The sequence below is a fragment of the Heptranchias perlo genome, chromosome 4 (assembly GCF_035084215.1).
Source record: "Heptranchias perlo isolate sHepPer1 chromosome 4, sHepPer1.hap1, whole genome shotgun sequence".
Lineage (NCBI taxonomy): Eukaryota > Metazoa > Chordata > Chondrichthyes > Hexanchiformes > Hexanchidae > Heptranchias > Heptranchias perlo.
In genome coordinates this window covers 27,057,457-27,074,696 of record NC_090328.1, presented here as the reverse complement: position 1 = coordinate 27,074,696, position 17,240 = coordinate 27,057,457, and the positions used below count along the sequence as shown (strand labels likewise).

The following is a 17,240-nucleotide window of genomic DNA, read 5'->3' as shown; positions in this document are numbered from 1 at the left end:
TGTCAATATAATGTGTGCTGTTTGTTGCTCTGAAATTCAATATAGGTAACACCCAGGACAAACCCTCAGACACCCTTGTGCACCCCCTTCATGCTCACGACACGTTTGCCTTACGCTGCCTACTGCACATATGTGATGCATGCCCTGTGGCTGCAGCACAGGTGGTGGCAGGTTGAGTGAGGCTGGCTGTGAGGGAGATGCACGAGAGGGTGAGTATGGGATGGAGCAATGAGATTGTATGAGGATTGGGTTGCGTGTTAGTGGCAGGATGAGTACTGGCGAGGTGAGTAGGTGGAGGTAAGATGAGGATGGGGTTTGAGTGGGTATGAAGGGTGATGTGACAGAGTAGTGTTGGCGGTGCCGAAGGAGATGTGGGGTGGGGGCAGTGTTGTGGCAGATGGAGTGTAGGGGAAAGACTTCGTGTTCTCACTGTGGCTGACCTACTGTGGTCATTGCAGCGCCTCCTGCACTGTATGCAGGTGGGCGATATGTTGGTGGCGCAGGTGACCCCCTCTGCCACCTCGAGCCAGGCCTTCTTGGTGGCAGAGGCAGGCCGCTTCCTCCCGCCCGCCGGGGGGAAGATCTGTGTCCTCCCCCTCCTCCTCACCCCATCTGATGATACCTGGGGTGAGGCATCATTAAACTGGGAGCAGCCTTCCCCCTGGGCTGCTCCATGCTGCAATTTGTTCCATTGGTTGCAGCATCTGTCAGTGGAGGACTGCCCCTTTAACTAGAGAGCCTCCAGCTGACAGATCGTACTGCGCATGCGCAGCCCGCCCGACGCACAGGCCAGTGCCGCGGACCCCGGAGGAGCAGGTAATTGATTCCTATTAGTGTGTTGCCTGCTACGATCGCGTGGGCAACCCACTAATTTCACCGAGCGTGTTGACCACGAACCCGAAACCCAACCCGCCGGAAACCCGCAGGCCTGGCAAATTCGAGCCCCTTGTTCTTTTGTGTATGCCTTGATTTGTCCTGATTAGTCCGAAATAAAACTGACTTGTCCAGCCTGTCCGTACCAGTTCTCAAGAAGGGACCCACCTGAACATTAATTTCTCTTTTTCTGTCAAATGCTGATCATTATGCTGTAGATTTCCAGAATTTTCTCAGATTTGCAGCAAGCATGGTTTACTTTTTCCTTTACTATTTCAACTAAATTTACAATCTTATAATTGGATGCTCAGATGAGAATTATTTCCAAACATACAGTCGTCCAAACTTCAGAATTGTTTTTGAATACTTATCCTTTATACAAACAATAGGTTACAAACATAGTAACAAGCATTGACCAGATTAAAATTGGTTACAGTGCTTCTTAAATTTTAAAGTTTCAAAATATGGTGTAATTAATTGCTGGTACAATGCAAATTTGATACACATAGCTCATGTGAGTGCAAGACTTCATTTCGGCAAAAGGTTTATACAAGCCAGCAATCATAATCTCTTTCCTGGCCTGAGCATCTGTTATGTTTTTAGATCTTTTTTAACCTTCTTAACTTAGATTATTTTGGCTCTCAAAGGCAAGTCCCAATTCCTCATGCCTTTGAGAGTCCCTGGGCTTGATTTTTGCACCCATGATTGGGTGTGTTCGTGGCTGGGGGGCTGCGAAAATCCGGGATTCCCAGCTCCAACTCGCCCACTTCCGGGTTCCCCAGTGACGCACTGACATGAGCGCGCAGCTCCCACATGTGGGACTCCCGCCGGCAATTAAAGCCGACGGGGTGCCACTTAAAGTACTTAAACAGGTACTTCAGGTCGTTTACAGACCTGATTGACCTGATATTTTAGGAGGGATGGGATTTTGAAATTAACTGAGACTGTTTCCCGTACTGGGGGAAACACTCCCAGTTCAAATGGACGTGTTGCAGCCATCAGCCTGTGGCAGCTGCAAAGGTCCATTTGATAGGTGTGGGGGGGAAGACCCTCACTCATTGCAGGAGGCCACTCTGTCACTTTGGACAAAGTTTGGCCTCCACCACCCTCCTCCTAACAATAAAATTCACAAACTTGCACACTTACCCCGGTGTCCAGACACATGTACCTACCTTGCGGACCCCCTCAGATGTACATCTTGCGGATGGGGGCCGCCGTAGCTGCAGTCATGACCTCCTCGGAGGGCGAACAGCATCACCAGCCTCGCCGGCCACGCCGTCCACCTCTGACACGTGGAGCCCCACAACACAGTGCTGTGGCACATCCACCTGCACAGCAGGAGGGAGGGCAACCACAGAGAGAGATGCGTCGCAGAGGGCACTACCCTCGCCACAGGATCTACAGACCGAGGCTCAGCTTCCTGGACCTCTCTGAGCAGCAGTGCGCACGAAGGCTCAGAGTCACTCGACATGTAGTCGTGGACATCTGCAGCCTCCTTCATGCCGAGCTGCTCCTGGCTGGCCCGAGCACCATCTTCTCACCTGTCGCTGTCAAAGTCACCACTGCCCTCAACAACTTCTCCTCCGCATTCTTCCAGGGTGCCACCGGGGACATCGCCGACGTCTCTCAGTCGTCTGCACAAAAGAGCCCTGCAAATACACCTACACCCACTCTGCAGTGATACAATGGGTGGCATCAAGTGTGCGTGTTCATGGTGAACCCCATGAAAGGGACCTATTCCACAAGCCAGTCAAGAATGGGCAAGACTGGCTTGTGGAATAGTAGTGGTGATAATAATAAGATTTATTGTGCATGTGAAACAAAACAAAAGAAATGAAAAACATGACAAATCGTCAGACACCCTTGTGCATTCCCTTTGTGCTCACAAAACCTTCGCCTTGCGTTTCCGGGAACCCCTAAGTGGTGCTACCCCTGCGGCTTCAGCAGAGGTAGTGGCAGGTTGCTCTTGTCCATGCCCTGACCAATGAGATGCTTTGGGCCGACGCCCTCTGGGTTTGGGTGCCCGTGAGGGCACCTCCAAAGACTGCTCCACCTGCACCTGTGCAGGGGCAGACCTGGCCACCTGGAGAGGGGACAGCATTGCGGGTACTGGTTGAGAGGGGGGCAACGGGTGAGACGTGGGAGCGCTTTGAGTGGCGTCCCCACTTCCACGTCCCCTTTCACCATCATCCCCCTCCTGGGACAGGCCCACATCACTCCTTCCACCCTGCTGGACGGCAGTTTGGAGGACTTGTGTGAGGCCTTGGAAGGCCACTTGTAAAGTTCAAGGCAGCAGAATGTTGCTCACCCTGAATTCGAACGGCCGTTGTCAGGGCCTGAATGGACTCATTGTTGAGCCGTGCTTGACGCTCGAGGGAGGCAACCCTTTCCTCCATCGCAGACAATCCCACACCTACCTGCGACACTGTCTCAGAGATGCCTTCACGTCCCTGCGACACGATCTCGGAGATACCCTCCTGTACCTGTGCCACCATTCCCCTCATGCAGGAGTTGGACTCCTCCATCCTCTGCGCGATTGTGGAGAGTGCGCGTGGCACCTATTACAACACCTCGGCAATGTGCTGCTGCCCCTCGACAACTCTCCTTTTCACGGCTGGCCCCCAGGGTTCAGCTGAGCAGAGCCTGGAGAAGAGTGCTCCCACCGACACGGACTCTCCATGGCTGCCCCGGCCACCAGGGTCTGCTTGTGCTCACATGTGTGTGGTGACTCACCATGTGCAAGCCCAACTAAGTGAGGACGGGGACCCACCAAGGTGTGTGTATCTGCGCTGTTGGATGCATGGCTCAGATGTGACGATGGACCCTCAGAGACCGGCAGGTCCTCTGAGGAATCGCCCTCCACAGTCACAGCGCTCGCAGATGGCCCTGCAAGAGAACAGAAAGCAATATTAGGCATGTGGACAGATGTTGAGGTGCTGCAGATGCCAAGTGATGCTAAGATCATTCGCTATCATGAGTGCTGAGTGTTAGCTTTCTGTCACCAGCCGCTTGTGCAATCCCAGCCTCGGCATCCGCCACGGACAGGCACTCCAGCGTGCGGCTGATGTCCATTGCCTGCTGCTCCGCGTCTGTTAGGACCACCTGGTGTGGCGGGCCCCCTCCGGTCCATGCCCTCTCCCGGGCGTTCTGGCATCTCTTCTCCTATCAAGGCAAAACACAGAGGCGTGATTGAGTGATGGTTGCATGGTGAGCCGCTGCATGCATTGGTGTGGGTGGGGTTGAGCGTGAGGGAGATGCATGGGAGGGTGCGTGTGCAACATAGCCATGATATTGTATGAGGATTGGGTTGCGTGGTAGTGTTCGAATGGGGACAGGGGCGGTGAGTACGTGCAGGCAAGGTGAGGATGATAGTTGAGTGGATGTGAGGAGTGATGCGAGAGCGTTGTGTTGGCAGTGCAGAAGGGGTTGTGTGGTGGTGGAGATGATGTGGAAGACAGAGTGTGCGAGAATGCGTAAGTATACTCACTTTGCCTGACCTGGTTAGGTCATTAAATCTCATCCTGCACTGGACCCAGGTTCGTGGCACATTGCTGCAGCTGGTGACCTCCTCAGCCACCTCCAGCCAGGCCTTCTTCGTGGTGGAGGGAGGGCACTTCCTCCCATCAGACGGGAAAAATATTTCCCTCCTCCTCCTCACCCCATCCAGCAGCACCTGGAGTGAGGAGTCCGAAAATCTTGGGGCAGCCTTCCCTCTGGCCTGCTCTACGGTTCAGCATTGGTTGTTTGCTGCAGGAGGAGCATTGGTGGACTGCCCCTTTAAATAGGTCTCCTCCAGCTGACAGACCTTGCTGCGCACGCGCAGTCCGCCCGCCCGCCGCGCAGCTTACCAGCGGGAAACTCGGAAGCACAGGTAAGTGGCTCCAATTAGCCTGCGATTGCACGCGGAGCACACTGATTTCACCGGGCGCGTTACCCACGCGCCCAGTCGACCCCCCCGAGAACCCGCTGCCCTGCTAATATCGAGCCCCTTGTCTTCAGATCTGGATAAGCTTCCATTAACATGCCTGGCAAATGAGCTGCAAATCCTGTTGGTAATTGCCTTTAGCTACCAGACTTATGCCTCTATAAGATCTCACTCCTGTCTTCAAAATTGGTATAGAATCACATCAGACCTTGAGTTACATTTAAAATATCAAGCAAATTTACTTTTCAAAAGACAAACAGGCAAATAAGTAAGTCATATCATTATATATTTATAGGAAGGAGTCAACTGTTCCATAATTCCTTGAGTGGATAAAATAATAAAAGATGCAACTCTAAGAGCTAAGCTAAACCTTTGTAAGTTACTTTTAAATACTGGTGTTTCTTTTCCTTGAATTTCTTACCACTGTGAGAACTTAATTAATTGAATTGTTTCTTGGAAATTCAATATGATCTTTTCTCTCTTTCAGGAGTTTCAAACTGACCAATTTCTTCTCTGAGATTGTTAAGCTAACTCTTTGATTTGAATAGAACAAACTCTTTTTTATTATATCCTGGAAAAGAATTCCTGGGATTTCTGAATTTCTAATATCGCATCACTGAAATTTAACTAGGAATTGTCAGTCATATACAATGTGAACCAATCCCATAGCATTGTTTAAGTTTAAATTAGGCAGTTAGCCACTCCCAAAGTGATATTTCTTGTCTCTGGAGACAGATAGGCTGTCTAATTTATATCACAGTGTTTGCTTCAGAAGAAATGCTGTTATATAATTAAGGTCTGAGGTTAAAGTGGTGTTGATGGTGAATTCATCTTTGAAAGTTGAATGCAAACTTAGAAGGGCCACCTTTTCTTTTAAACTTCATAGACTGAGTCCAGTGTAAACTTGTGTAGCAGAGCTGAATAATTATAAATTGCAGCAGAAATGGAGTAACCTGGTAATGATTTAGAGTGAATACAGTATTAGATATGGAGCCATAATCCTGAGCCCCTGAACCTAATGGATGGTTCTTTATTTTAAAGGAAGTGTAACTGATGAATACAAGATGGCAGTAAAAGAAAGTTACTGCACGATGGACAATCTGGAACCAAACAGGTGTTATGCGGTCTGGGTGATGGCAGTGAACTTTGCAGGGTGCAGTTTACCAAGTGAGAAAGTGACAATTCGGACTGGTAAGTGCATCCCAGAAACGAGGTAGATAAAGGAAAATCTATCCAGTATCATCATTAAAGTCATAATTTGCTAAATATGACTTATTGCCAGCCATTCCTTAGAAATGGTTTCCAAAACTTCACCTCTCCCCTTCAAGATTCAGCAAGCTTACCCGACGAGCAGCTTAACCAGTCTGTGCAGTGGTAGAGAATTGGTTCTGTGCCTCTGGGCTAAGGAAGGTTATGTTAGCCAGGATTCCCACTCTGGATCACTATTCGGTGAGCTTTGCTATGTGTGTGGACATTGGGTGAGAGCAAATTGGGTTCTCACTCATCCACCCTCCCCCACCTACCCTGTGATTGAATAAGAAGCTGGCACTTCATAGATTAATAATGGACACTTGGAGACTGTACCAGAGGGTCATAGACTGTAACCCACCAAGACATCTGTGCCTTCAGGAAAGCAGATAAGAAAAGAAAACCAGCAGAAAAAAACATTGGCAAAACATTTTTTTAAGATTGAGACTTCCTGTTTCTTAAGGTGCTTTATTTTCATCCTGGTCTACTTTCTTGACTTGCCTGTGCCGATACTGTTCATAATGGAGAGGGAAGTTGGCCAACCTGCTCCCAGGCCTCTGACATGCAACTTTGAAACTAGTCACTAGGAATTGTGCGAGATTGGCTCAGAGTTACTCTGCTAATAATCTTTGGTCTCTACTTAACACTTTCCTCTTGTGGCACAACTGAGATTGGTAATTCAGTGCCTGTGGGGGTTGTGAGTGCAGTCTCACATACAATCACCCTATGGTACTGCACATTGATATTCCAGGGCAGGAATCCCCAACCTTTTGGAGCAGTGGGTTAATTCCATGTGATACAACTATTGAGAAACCCACATATGATTAAATAGTTTTTGAGTCTTGTTGAATCAAGATTAAGTACCGCATCCATTTGTCAATCACTGAACCTGTCCTTGGTAATATTGAGTTATTTGCAGTAACTCAGCCACCCAAAAGCCAAGACAGAAAGACAGAGTGGATGCTACTGCCAACTTCAGCTCCTAGCTTCTTGCAATGTACTGCAGCTGCCAGATGGATTAAAAAAAATGTTCCCAAAAAGAAGCAGTGGATGTGTTGAGAAAGGAGGTAGAGCAGTGTGTTGTCAGCATACATGTGGAAGCTGACCCCATGTCTGCAGATGGTGTTGCCAAGGGGCAGCATGTAGAAGAATGAGGTGAGGTGGGGGCAAGGAGAGATCCTTGGGAGACTCTTTATTTTATTTTAAATATATTGTATAAAATATACCTTTTTGCCAAGCCACAGTTAGATGTTTAACATTAATCCTTAAAGGATTGGAGACTGTTACACACATGCTCTAGAAGATTCAGAGCCATTGAGCAATGTCATTTTTCATTACATTTGTTTTTCATTTATTACCAACCTTCTCCAAGACACCTACACACTTTCAAATGAGAGAGATGGATCAGGCTGGGGATCTCTTCATGTCTTTCATTAGTGTTACTCTCTAAAAGAGGAGATGTGTAGCAGGCCAAGATTTTTCTTGTGCCCTGCCTTACAAGGAAGAATACTCTCTCATGATGTGTTTGAACAGTAGAATTTCTAAACTTGTTCCACCTGTGTTAGGCAGCCTTGGGCCATGAACTTTTAACCCTCATCCATAACTAGTCATGTGCCTTATCCATACAATATTCACTCATTTGAAATTCACGCAAACGTCATTTTCCCTGTTACATGTGAGCCTTATTTTGAAAAGCTTGAAACAGCATTGATCACAGAAAGGGCTGTTGTGGCTTGCTTTTATTTTTTTTCCTCCAAATTTTTGCCCTTCTCTTGCGAAATTGGTGATTTGTGCTACCTACAGGAATTTCATTCAAGTGGCCATTCTTCATGTCTGAATGTCATTCGCAGCTTGACTGTGATGAATATCACAGCTGAGCCCAATCCTGACCTCAGCTTACATGCTGCATACATGCTTTCCACCAACGGTCACTAGAGAATGGACAACCCGAGTTGATTTGCCCCTTCCACCTTCCTAAACTAGATACATCGGGGTAAGTTTTAACTTTCACTGCTGGGCTATAAAGTCAGTATTGTGGATCAGCCATCCACTGAAATCAATGGAAAGGAAATGGAGGACGCGATATATAATGCCATGTTTGCCGCCCAGCAGTGAAAGTTAAAATCTACCCCACCAAGGCCAATTGTAATACCTGAACTGCTGCCTGACTCAGCATAGATCGGAAATCAAACCTGGCATCTAGGTCTGTATGACTTGGAGTCACATTGTGTGGTGCATTTACCAGCTGAGCCATTGAAGCAACCAGGATTTTCTTTGACGAATTAATAAATTGCTGTTCATCGTATTACAATTATCCGCAGACACTATATGATCCCATTTCCATTTGTGTTTTCCACAGTTCCTTCAGCACCTGTTATTAATCCTGAGGAATGCACTGTATGCTGGGACAGTGCCACTGTCCGCTGGACTTCTGCAGATCTCGATGCTGTTGACTCCTTTACTCTTGAGTTCCACAGACAGAATGATTTTAAAAAGTCAGCTTTCAGGTCAGTTAAACTCTTGTTGTGAAGACTTTACTTTTTATTTAACAAGTCATTTTATAAAAAGCATATCCTTTGATTTATGCAGAATGGAAATGGGAAACTTTTTGTCAGTTGCAACCGATTTTAAGATTTTGTTCTTGTTAATAAAGTGGAAGTGTACTACTGCCCCACAGTCTGCTTTATACTGCACAGTTACTTCTGATGGGAAAAGCATCATCAGAGCAGCCCTGTAACATGAAGACTACACCAGCTGGAGGTACCATAAGCCTCCTTGAGATATTATTTCACTGGGTATCTCTGACAGAAAGTGCTGCCAGTGATAAAATGAAATGACTCCCACCAGCATCATTTTGGTCTGAATGTGAGAAGGCTGACTTCTTAGCTCACATATACAGACCAGCATGGCACTGCCACCATCGCTGGCCTGAACAAACCTCCCAGCATTGAGGATGGACTTGGCCAATTTCACTAAATGTGCACTTACTTCCGAGGTATGTTCATGCCTCCCGAGCATGGTTGTTCTGTACTGCAGGGAGGTCCAACTTTTGGAGCTGGGGACCAGATATATCTGTCAAAATCAGCGAGTGGGGCTGGCATGTTATTATGCAAGCCCCTATATACAAAAAATGCGGGCTTGTGCACCATTAGCAAAATCATGCGAGAACCCCCCACCCTCCTTTGCCCTCATCCTGCTGCACTTCCCTCACAGCAACCCAACTTTCAATCTTCTTTTCTCTTTAATTCTGTATCTTCCATCCCCTATTTATCTGATCCTCTTTCTCCTCTTCTGGCCCTCTCTCTTCTATCATCTCTCCTTTCCCTTTCCTCTCATCCTCTAGTTCTCTCCCTCTCTCTCTTTTCGTCAGTTCTGCCCACCCCCACTCACACTGCCCACCACCACTCACACTGCCCACCACCACTCACACTGCCCACCACCACTCACACTCATTCTCTCTGTCTCTCTCATTCGCTCTCTCTCTCTCTCTCTCTCTCTCTGTCCTCTGATATTATCTCTCCTATGCTTCTATGTCTCCTACTCTGGTTGTCTCTCTCAGAACTTTTCAGCCAGAATTTGCCTTTGTTGAAACTACATTTGCTGCAGAGATTACGAACCTTCAGAATATTGATTGATGGTTATTTTGATACTCTTGAATCCTGTGATCTGGATGATATCGCACAGTTAGACAAATATAAAAGCAGCACAGGGAATGGGACAGAATGATTGTAGTCCTCCAGACTCTGGAAGATTAAGCTGTTTTAAGGTATTGAAGTCTGCATTGTGCACAAGCACCGAAACGAAAGTAAACAATGAGTTTTGCAGACCAAATCAAACAGGTTAATGGGGCACATTTTGGACCTCAGTCTCATACAGCATTGGGGTGTAAATCTAGATTATGTGCTCATGTCTGGAGTTGGATTTGAAGCCACACCCTTCTGATACAAAGGGGAGAGTACCACCAACTGAGCTAAGCAAGGTAACTTGGCACTGATATTACAGTACAACTTCTGTTGTGTTGGTTACTATGAAAGGGACATTCAAGACAGGTTCAGTAATGGTTATCAGATGCTTAGGGTTCACAGTTATTCACTTGGTGGGATGAATCATGTTAAATTGACATATGGAGGATGGAAAGTCCTTTCGTCTTACTGACATCTCCAGGACAAGCTGAGGTCTGCCTTGTGCTCCATGTGGTTAGTAATATTGCAGTTCTATGACTTCCATTGTGGGTTCTCTTTTATTAATCAGTATTTTTTTTTCCTTTTTAGGTCTGTCGCAGGAATCAGAGGGTGTGAGCAGACAGTCAGGCTGCAGCCACTTGAAAACTTTCTTTTCTTTGTTAAAGCTGTGAACAATCTTGGCTCAAGTGACATAAGCAAGCCTGCACTGATCTCCACTAAAAGTAGGAGGTTTATTCCAGCATGTTGCTTATACGATTTGAAATTGAAATCTGTAATTTTTGGATTTCTACAGCTTTTGTATATCCACACATCGTAATTTAAGCAGTAATTTTAGACTAACGTATAAAGTTTGCTGACTATTTCTGTGCCCTTCAATATCTTTCAGGTTGATACACTACAGTTTGCTGATCTGAACGACCAGACACATTTTTATATTACAAATATAAACAAATAATTAAAATAGATTAAATAGTGACATTATCAAAATGAACAACATGTCTGAGTTACAATACACGAAATACAAGTTACCAATTTAAACAAATTTAAAAGAATACATTGATGGAAACAGAATTGGAAGCAAATTAAAACTAAAGCAGTCAAAAAATGTTAGAAATTCAGATGGCCCATATCTCGGTGACAGTTTTTTCACTGAGAACTAAGATGAGGCCAGAGGAGGGAAGAGGTTGACACGAAGAGAAAGAATCAAGAGAATTCCTCCTGGCCAAAGGAAAAAAACACAAGAGCAAAAGTGTCAGAAGGAGAATTCAGCTTTGTCAAGTTTGGAACTCACTGTGATGATGGATAAGATGATGAAGTGAAATCCCTTACTGAGCACAGATTATTGAGAATCAGAAAGGGTAACATCAGAGGGCATGGTAAAAACCTCAGGAACAGGCATCCAGTGAGGTTACAAGGTGAGATAGGGTCAGAAGAAGGAACATTTCATGCCAATGGAACGAAAGAGGCAAATTAAGTCACATCAAAGGGAAGGACAGAACTTCTTGGAGACTGGCATATCTGGAACAGAAGTGCCTGTTACTCAAAAAGTTGGGATAAAAAAAACTGTGAAGGCTGGAAGTCTGAAATAAAATTTAAAAATTCGAGAAATACACAGCAGGTTAATCGTCAGGAAAGATGGATTCATGTTTTGAGTTATAACCCTACATTTGAACCCGTTTTCTCTTTTCAGAGAAAAGGCAGATATTGATTGGGTACAGGATTGAAGGTTATGCACTTCAGCATAGACTGAAATTACCAAATACGTCCTCACAGGAGGTTCCTGCGCTGCTGGGGTTGAGAGGATAGAGGATGAGAGTTGTTGTCTATGGCTCTAGGTTAGGTTTGAAAGTGGTGTGGTGGAGATGGATGGGTATTCTGGATTTTTACTTGATTACCTTTGGGGAGTATTTATGCATTGAAAGTTGAAAAAGAATTGTTGTTGAAGACTGTTTACAAAAATTATTTGTCACTAAATAGGTACTCGCTTTCACCTGAACAAAGAAACAGTCCCTCCGAGTTTGCAGTTGTCTGAAGACGGGACTGTAATTCATTTTGACGAGCTAGCTGTGGAAAATGAGAACTTACCGACTGAGTGAGTAGCCACAATATTGAAGCATGAAAAGAACAAGTCCATCACATTATAACTGGTGGTATGCTGGAGCCTTTATTGTGAAAATAAGCCTGAAAGTGGGCTGCGATGGGTCCATGTATTGCAGCTCCAACATGCTGTGTCGTGGTGTGATAGGATGCAGGTTCATGCCCATGATTCTTGCACATGTCAAGTCAAGAAGAGACACAAAGTGAAAGTCAGTCTATTTCCCAAATGGAAAGAAGAAAATTCAGAGGGTATTCTGAACTCCCATCTCCCTGGCTGCTCTGCAGTACTTCCCAGAAGCTAGTTTCAGCCAATTTTCAGACGTATGCCCAAGAGCAGGTCACCCACCTACCCTCTCAGCCATTCTGTTACATGGGGCATAGAGATCAATTAAAAAAGGAGGAGGGAGAAGATACAAAGGGACCAGATTTCAAAGGGAGGTAAATCCAGTGTTTACATTGGAATCATGCCCTCCAGTGTCGACCCCTCCAGACGTTACAGGGTCATTTTATTAGTATGGGACAGATGGGCACAAACACCACTTTGGACACATCTCCATCACCCACCTAACTATGGCAGATGGAAACTGTAGCTCCCAACTGCCCATGGGAGATACCCAACCCCCCACCTCAGGTGCAGCCCTCCCCCCGCCCGAGCAAGGGGACTGATCTTGAATTTTTTTCTAAGTCACTGTACGTTTCTTTGGCGATTCATGCTGCTTCCATGGCCTGGACCCCACCAGTGTGGCCCACGTGTTGAGGCTGGTTCCCTTACCACACTGGACCACTGATACTCTGGATCCTGACTGAGTCAAAGGAGTGGGAACTTGCACTACAACCAAACCTCCGCCGTTTTCTGGGGGCTCCGTTGGTCTCCCGTGGTGGGAGGCAGGCAGAACCCCCAAGAAATCTCAGCCTCAAATATTTTAAATAAGAAATCTGAGCCTAAAAGATGAAGCATAAAATGTTTATTGTCATGGGAGATTTTAATAAATGAAAGCTGTACATCCACAATCTCTGGAATTACTTCACACAAAAACATAAAGATTTGGGAATTTTTATCATTCACTATCCAAACTAACCTGATATTCCTTGACCTTCCCGTCAATGACATTCTAAATATTGAAAATACAACTAACTCCTGTATACGCCCTCCTTTAGAGGGGAATAGACACAGAGCAGAAAAGTGTGTTTTATTTCTCCACTAAAGGAATGCGTAACAAAGAAGATATTTCTTCATGAAAGTTTCTCTCAGATATATATCTCAAGAATGATCTCTCAAGTGGATTTAAAATAATTCATTCTCCGATGACTAACACAATGTGCTTGAGCCAATTCATTACCTCATCTGACTCCCTCAATTGGATTACTGTCTGGTAATTCAATGAGAGGTATCCAGTATCCACTAAGGTCTGACTTGTCCTACCTCAATTAACAACCCCCTGCAGTCAAGCTGCGTTCTGTTGTCATCCAAAAATCTACAAGCTCTTTTTTTTAAGAAGTGGAATACTATAAAAGCTGAAGCAATGACTGGGGATTCACTACATTTGGCATAATGTTAGACCATTGTAGTTTCCTAAGTTTAGATGGATGGGCTGGGACTTCCCGTTTTCCTCCACTGATTTTTTTGGGCAGACTGGGTTGGGAAATGGGTCAGGGATGCACTTCACTGCACCCTGACCTATTTTTACATTCCTCTAATTTACTGCTGGAAGTGCCCAGTGACATTCAATACGTCCACCCATATGTGGATCAGAGTGTTGTAATGATATTCAAATGATGGAAGTAAGTCATCTGACATATTTTCGGTCATTTTGCCATAGCAACGTTAGATGCCAAGATGCCTATTCATCCTTTTCATCATTATTATGGTGGCGGTGGCATGGTCCTTACCACCTTAGCCCTCCCCCCCCCCCCCCTTGCTCTTCCGGCACCTTCTCCTCCTTCACTCTGTTCCACCCCTCTTGCCTCTCCTTTATAATCGTTGTCATCTACTGTCCCACTAAGACCCATCCTGAGATATCCTCCCTTTATTCTTCCCTCAGTCTCTACACCAAAGAACTCCTCATCCTTGGTCATTTCAATCTTCAATTCAGCTCCTCTTGCCTTCTCTCTTCAAAAATCACCACCCTCCTATCCTCTCTAAACCTTTCCCTCCATATAAACTCTCCAATCATATTCACAGCCACACCTTCAACCTCACCATCCCCTGTAGCCTCTCTATTCCAATAGTCTCAATCACCGTGAAGGTTATCTACGACCATTTTCTTGTACCCTTCACCACCTACATTACCCACCCTCCTTCACCTCTATTTCTTTCAGCAAGTGCCCCTGGAAAAAACTCTCCTCCCAGTTGCTCACAACTGCATTTTCAAATTCCCAATTGCCTAGTCTTTTGGTCCTCCAATGCCAAAATACCTCTGCAGCTGTTAATTTGCTGGAACTCACCCTCGCCTTTTCTTTGGAAGTCTTTATTCCCAGCAAAACCTTAAGTGTTTCCCGATTGCCTATCCCTGCCAAGGCCCCTACCTCCATTACCTCAACTGGCTTAGCCATCCATTGCAGATCTGGCTTGACAATATCAATCTTTACTGGGCCTTGCTGTCCTCCGCTCGCTAATCTAGGATCATCCTGGAGGGCAAAAATAATCCCAGGCGCCTTTCCTGTACTACTGACTAACACCTATTGAGACTATCTGCTCATTTGCCACAGCTGCTTCTCCCTTCCTTTTGACTCTCTAAGGTAAACCCTTACCAGTTCTCCACCCATTCTAGCCCTGAACTCCCAACTCTCTCCAGTTTCTCCCCATCTCCTGCTGGCCTTTCCATTCCCACTAAACTCCTGACCACCCAACTTACCTTCCTGGCAACCATGCTAGCTGACATTGTAAACTTTTCCCGCTCATACGCACCCTTTCCAAATCATCATTGCCCTCTCTCCAAAAAAAAATCCTCAACTCTTCTGTACTCGCTAATGACCACCTCAACTGCAACCTTTCATATCCAGCTCCATGCCCATCTCTTCCTTAGTTCCCTGTTTGACTCCCTCTGATCTGGCTTCTGCTCTTCCCACTGCACTGAAATGGCTTTAACCAAAGTCATTGACTATGGTGCATTGTTCCCCCCTCATCCACCACAAGCTGTCTGCAACCTTCAATATGATTGCCCATGGTATCCTTTTCCAACTCTGTTCTCTAGCTCCATGGGACTGCTCTTGCTTTGGTCTAGTCTAACTGATCCAATTGTAGTCAGATCAACTCTTGCAATGACTTCTCTTCCCATCCCTGCACCATCAACTTTGGAGTTCCCAAGGATCTATCTTTGGCACCCTCCTCTTCCTTATCTACTTGCTTCTTGGCAGCAGAAGCTACAGATGTAGGATCACATGTATGCTGATGAAACCCAGTTCTACGTCTCCACCACCTCTCTTGACCTCTCCACTGCCTCTGATGTCAGACTGCTTGTCTGACACCCAGGCTTGGATGAGCCTTAAGTTCCACCAGCTAAACATTGGGAAGACCGATGCCATTGATTTGAACCCCTACCACAAACTCGGTTCCCTCACCACTCAGTCAATCCCGCTGTCAAGCCACTTTTTTTTTTATTCGTTCATGGGATGTGGGCGTCATTGGCAAAGCCAGCATTTATTGCCCATCTCTAATTGCCCTTGAGAAGGTGGTGGTGAGCCGCCTTCTTGAACCACTGCAGTCCATCTGGTGAAGGTTCTCCCACCGTGCTGTTAGGAAGGGAGTTCCAGGATTTTGACCCAGCGACGATGAAGGAACGGCGATATATTTCCAAGTCGGGATTGTGTGTGACTTGGAGGGGAACGTGCAGGTGGTGTTGTTCCCATGTGCCTGCTGCTCTTGTCCTTCTAGGTGGTAGAGGTTGCGGGTTTGGGAGGTGCTGTCGAAGAAGCCTTGGCGAGTGACTGCAGTGCATCCTGTGGATGGTACGCACTGCAGCCACAGTGCGCCGATGGTGAAGGGTGTGAATGTTTAGGGTGGTGGATGGGGTGCCAATCAAGCGGGCTGCTTTGTCCTGGATGGTGTCAAGCTTTTTGAGTGTTGTTGAAGCTGCACTCAAGTGGAGAGTATTCCATCACACTCCTGACTTGTGCCTTGTAGATGGTGGAAAGGCTTTGGGGAGCCAAGAGGTGAGTCACTCGCTGCAGAACACCCAGCCTCTGACCTGCTCTTGTAGCCACAGTATTTATATGGCTGGTCCAGTTAAGTTTCTGGTCAATGGTGACCCCCAGGATGTTGATGGTGGGGGATTCGGCGATGGTAATGCCGTTGAATGTCGAGGGGAGGTGGTTGGATTCTCTCTTGTTGGAGATGGTCATTGCCTGGCACTTGTCTGGCGCGAATGTTACTTGCCACTTATCAGCCCAAGCCTGGATGTTGTCCAGGTCTTGCTGCATGTGGGCAAGGACTGCTTCATAAACAGAGGGGTTGTTAATGGAACTGAACACTGTGCAAACATCAGCGAACATCCCCATTTCTGACCTTATGATGGAGGGAAGGTAATTGATGAAGCAGCTGAAGATGGTTGGGCCTAGGACACTGCCCTGAGGAACTCCTGCAGCAATGCCCTGGGGCTGAGATGATTGGCCTCCAACAGCCACTACCATCTTCCTTTGTGCTAGGTATGACTCCAGCCACTGGAGACTTTTCCCCCTGATTCCCATTAACTTCAATTTTACTAGGGCTCCTTGGTGCCACACTTGATCAAATGCTGCCTTGATGTCAAGGGCAGTCACTCTCACCTCACCTCTGGAATTCAGCTCTTTTATCCATGTTTGGACCAAGGCTGTAATGAGGTCTGGAGTCGAGTGGTCCTGGCGGAACCCAAACTGAGCATCGGTGAGCAGGTTATTGGTGAGTAAGTGCCGCTTGATAGCACTGTCGACGACACCTTCCATCATTTTGCTGATGATCGAGAGTAGACTGATGGGGCGGTAATTGGCCGGATTGGATTTGTCCTGCTTTTTGTGGACAGGACATACCTGGGCAATTTTCCACGTTGTCAGGTAGATGCCAGTGTTGTAGCTGTACTGGAACAGCTTGGCTAGAGGCGCAGCTAGTTCTGGAGCACAAGTCTTCAGCACTACAGCTGGGATGTTGTCGGGGCCCATAGCCTTTGCTGTATCCAGTGTACTCAGCCGTTTCTTGATATCACGTGGAGTGAATCGAATTGGCTGAAGACTGGCTTCTGTGATGGTGGGGATATCGGGAGGAGGCCGAGATGGATCATTCAATCGGCACTTCTGGCTGAAGATGGTTGCAAACGCTTCAGCCTTGTCTTTTGCACTCACGTGCTGGACTCCGGCATCATTGAGGATGGGAATGTTTGCAGAGCCTCCTCCTCCCATTAATTGTTTAATTGTCCACCACCATTCACGACTGGATGTGGCAG

The 17,240-nt window shown here is 46.5% G+C and overlaps 1 protein-coding gene across 1 annotated transcript in view; it reads left to right on the top strand.

Annotated features, from left to right (window-relative positions):
- LOC137320620 (cardiomyopathy-associated protein 5-like) overlaps positions 1 to 17,240 on the top strand; it is a 64,523-nt gene that overhangs the window by 40,543 nt on the left and 6,740 nt on the right. The window contains exons 8-11 of the mRNA XM_067982303.1: positions 5,840 to 5,989; positions 8,406 to 8,553; positions 10,318 to 10,451; positions 11,707 to 11,821. Coding sequence (XP_067838404.1) covers positions 5,840 to 5,989; positions 8,406 to 8,553; positions 10,318 to 10,451; positions 11,707 to 11,821 — 547 coding nt within the window. The remainder of the gene's footprint in view (positions 1 to 5,839; positions 5,990 to 8,405; positions 8,554 to 10,317; positions 10,452 to 11,706; positions 11,822 to 17,240) is intronic.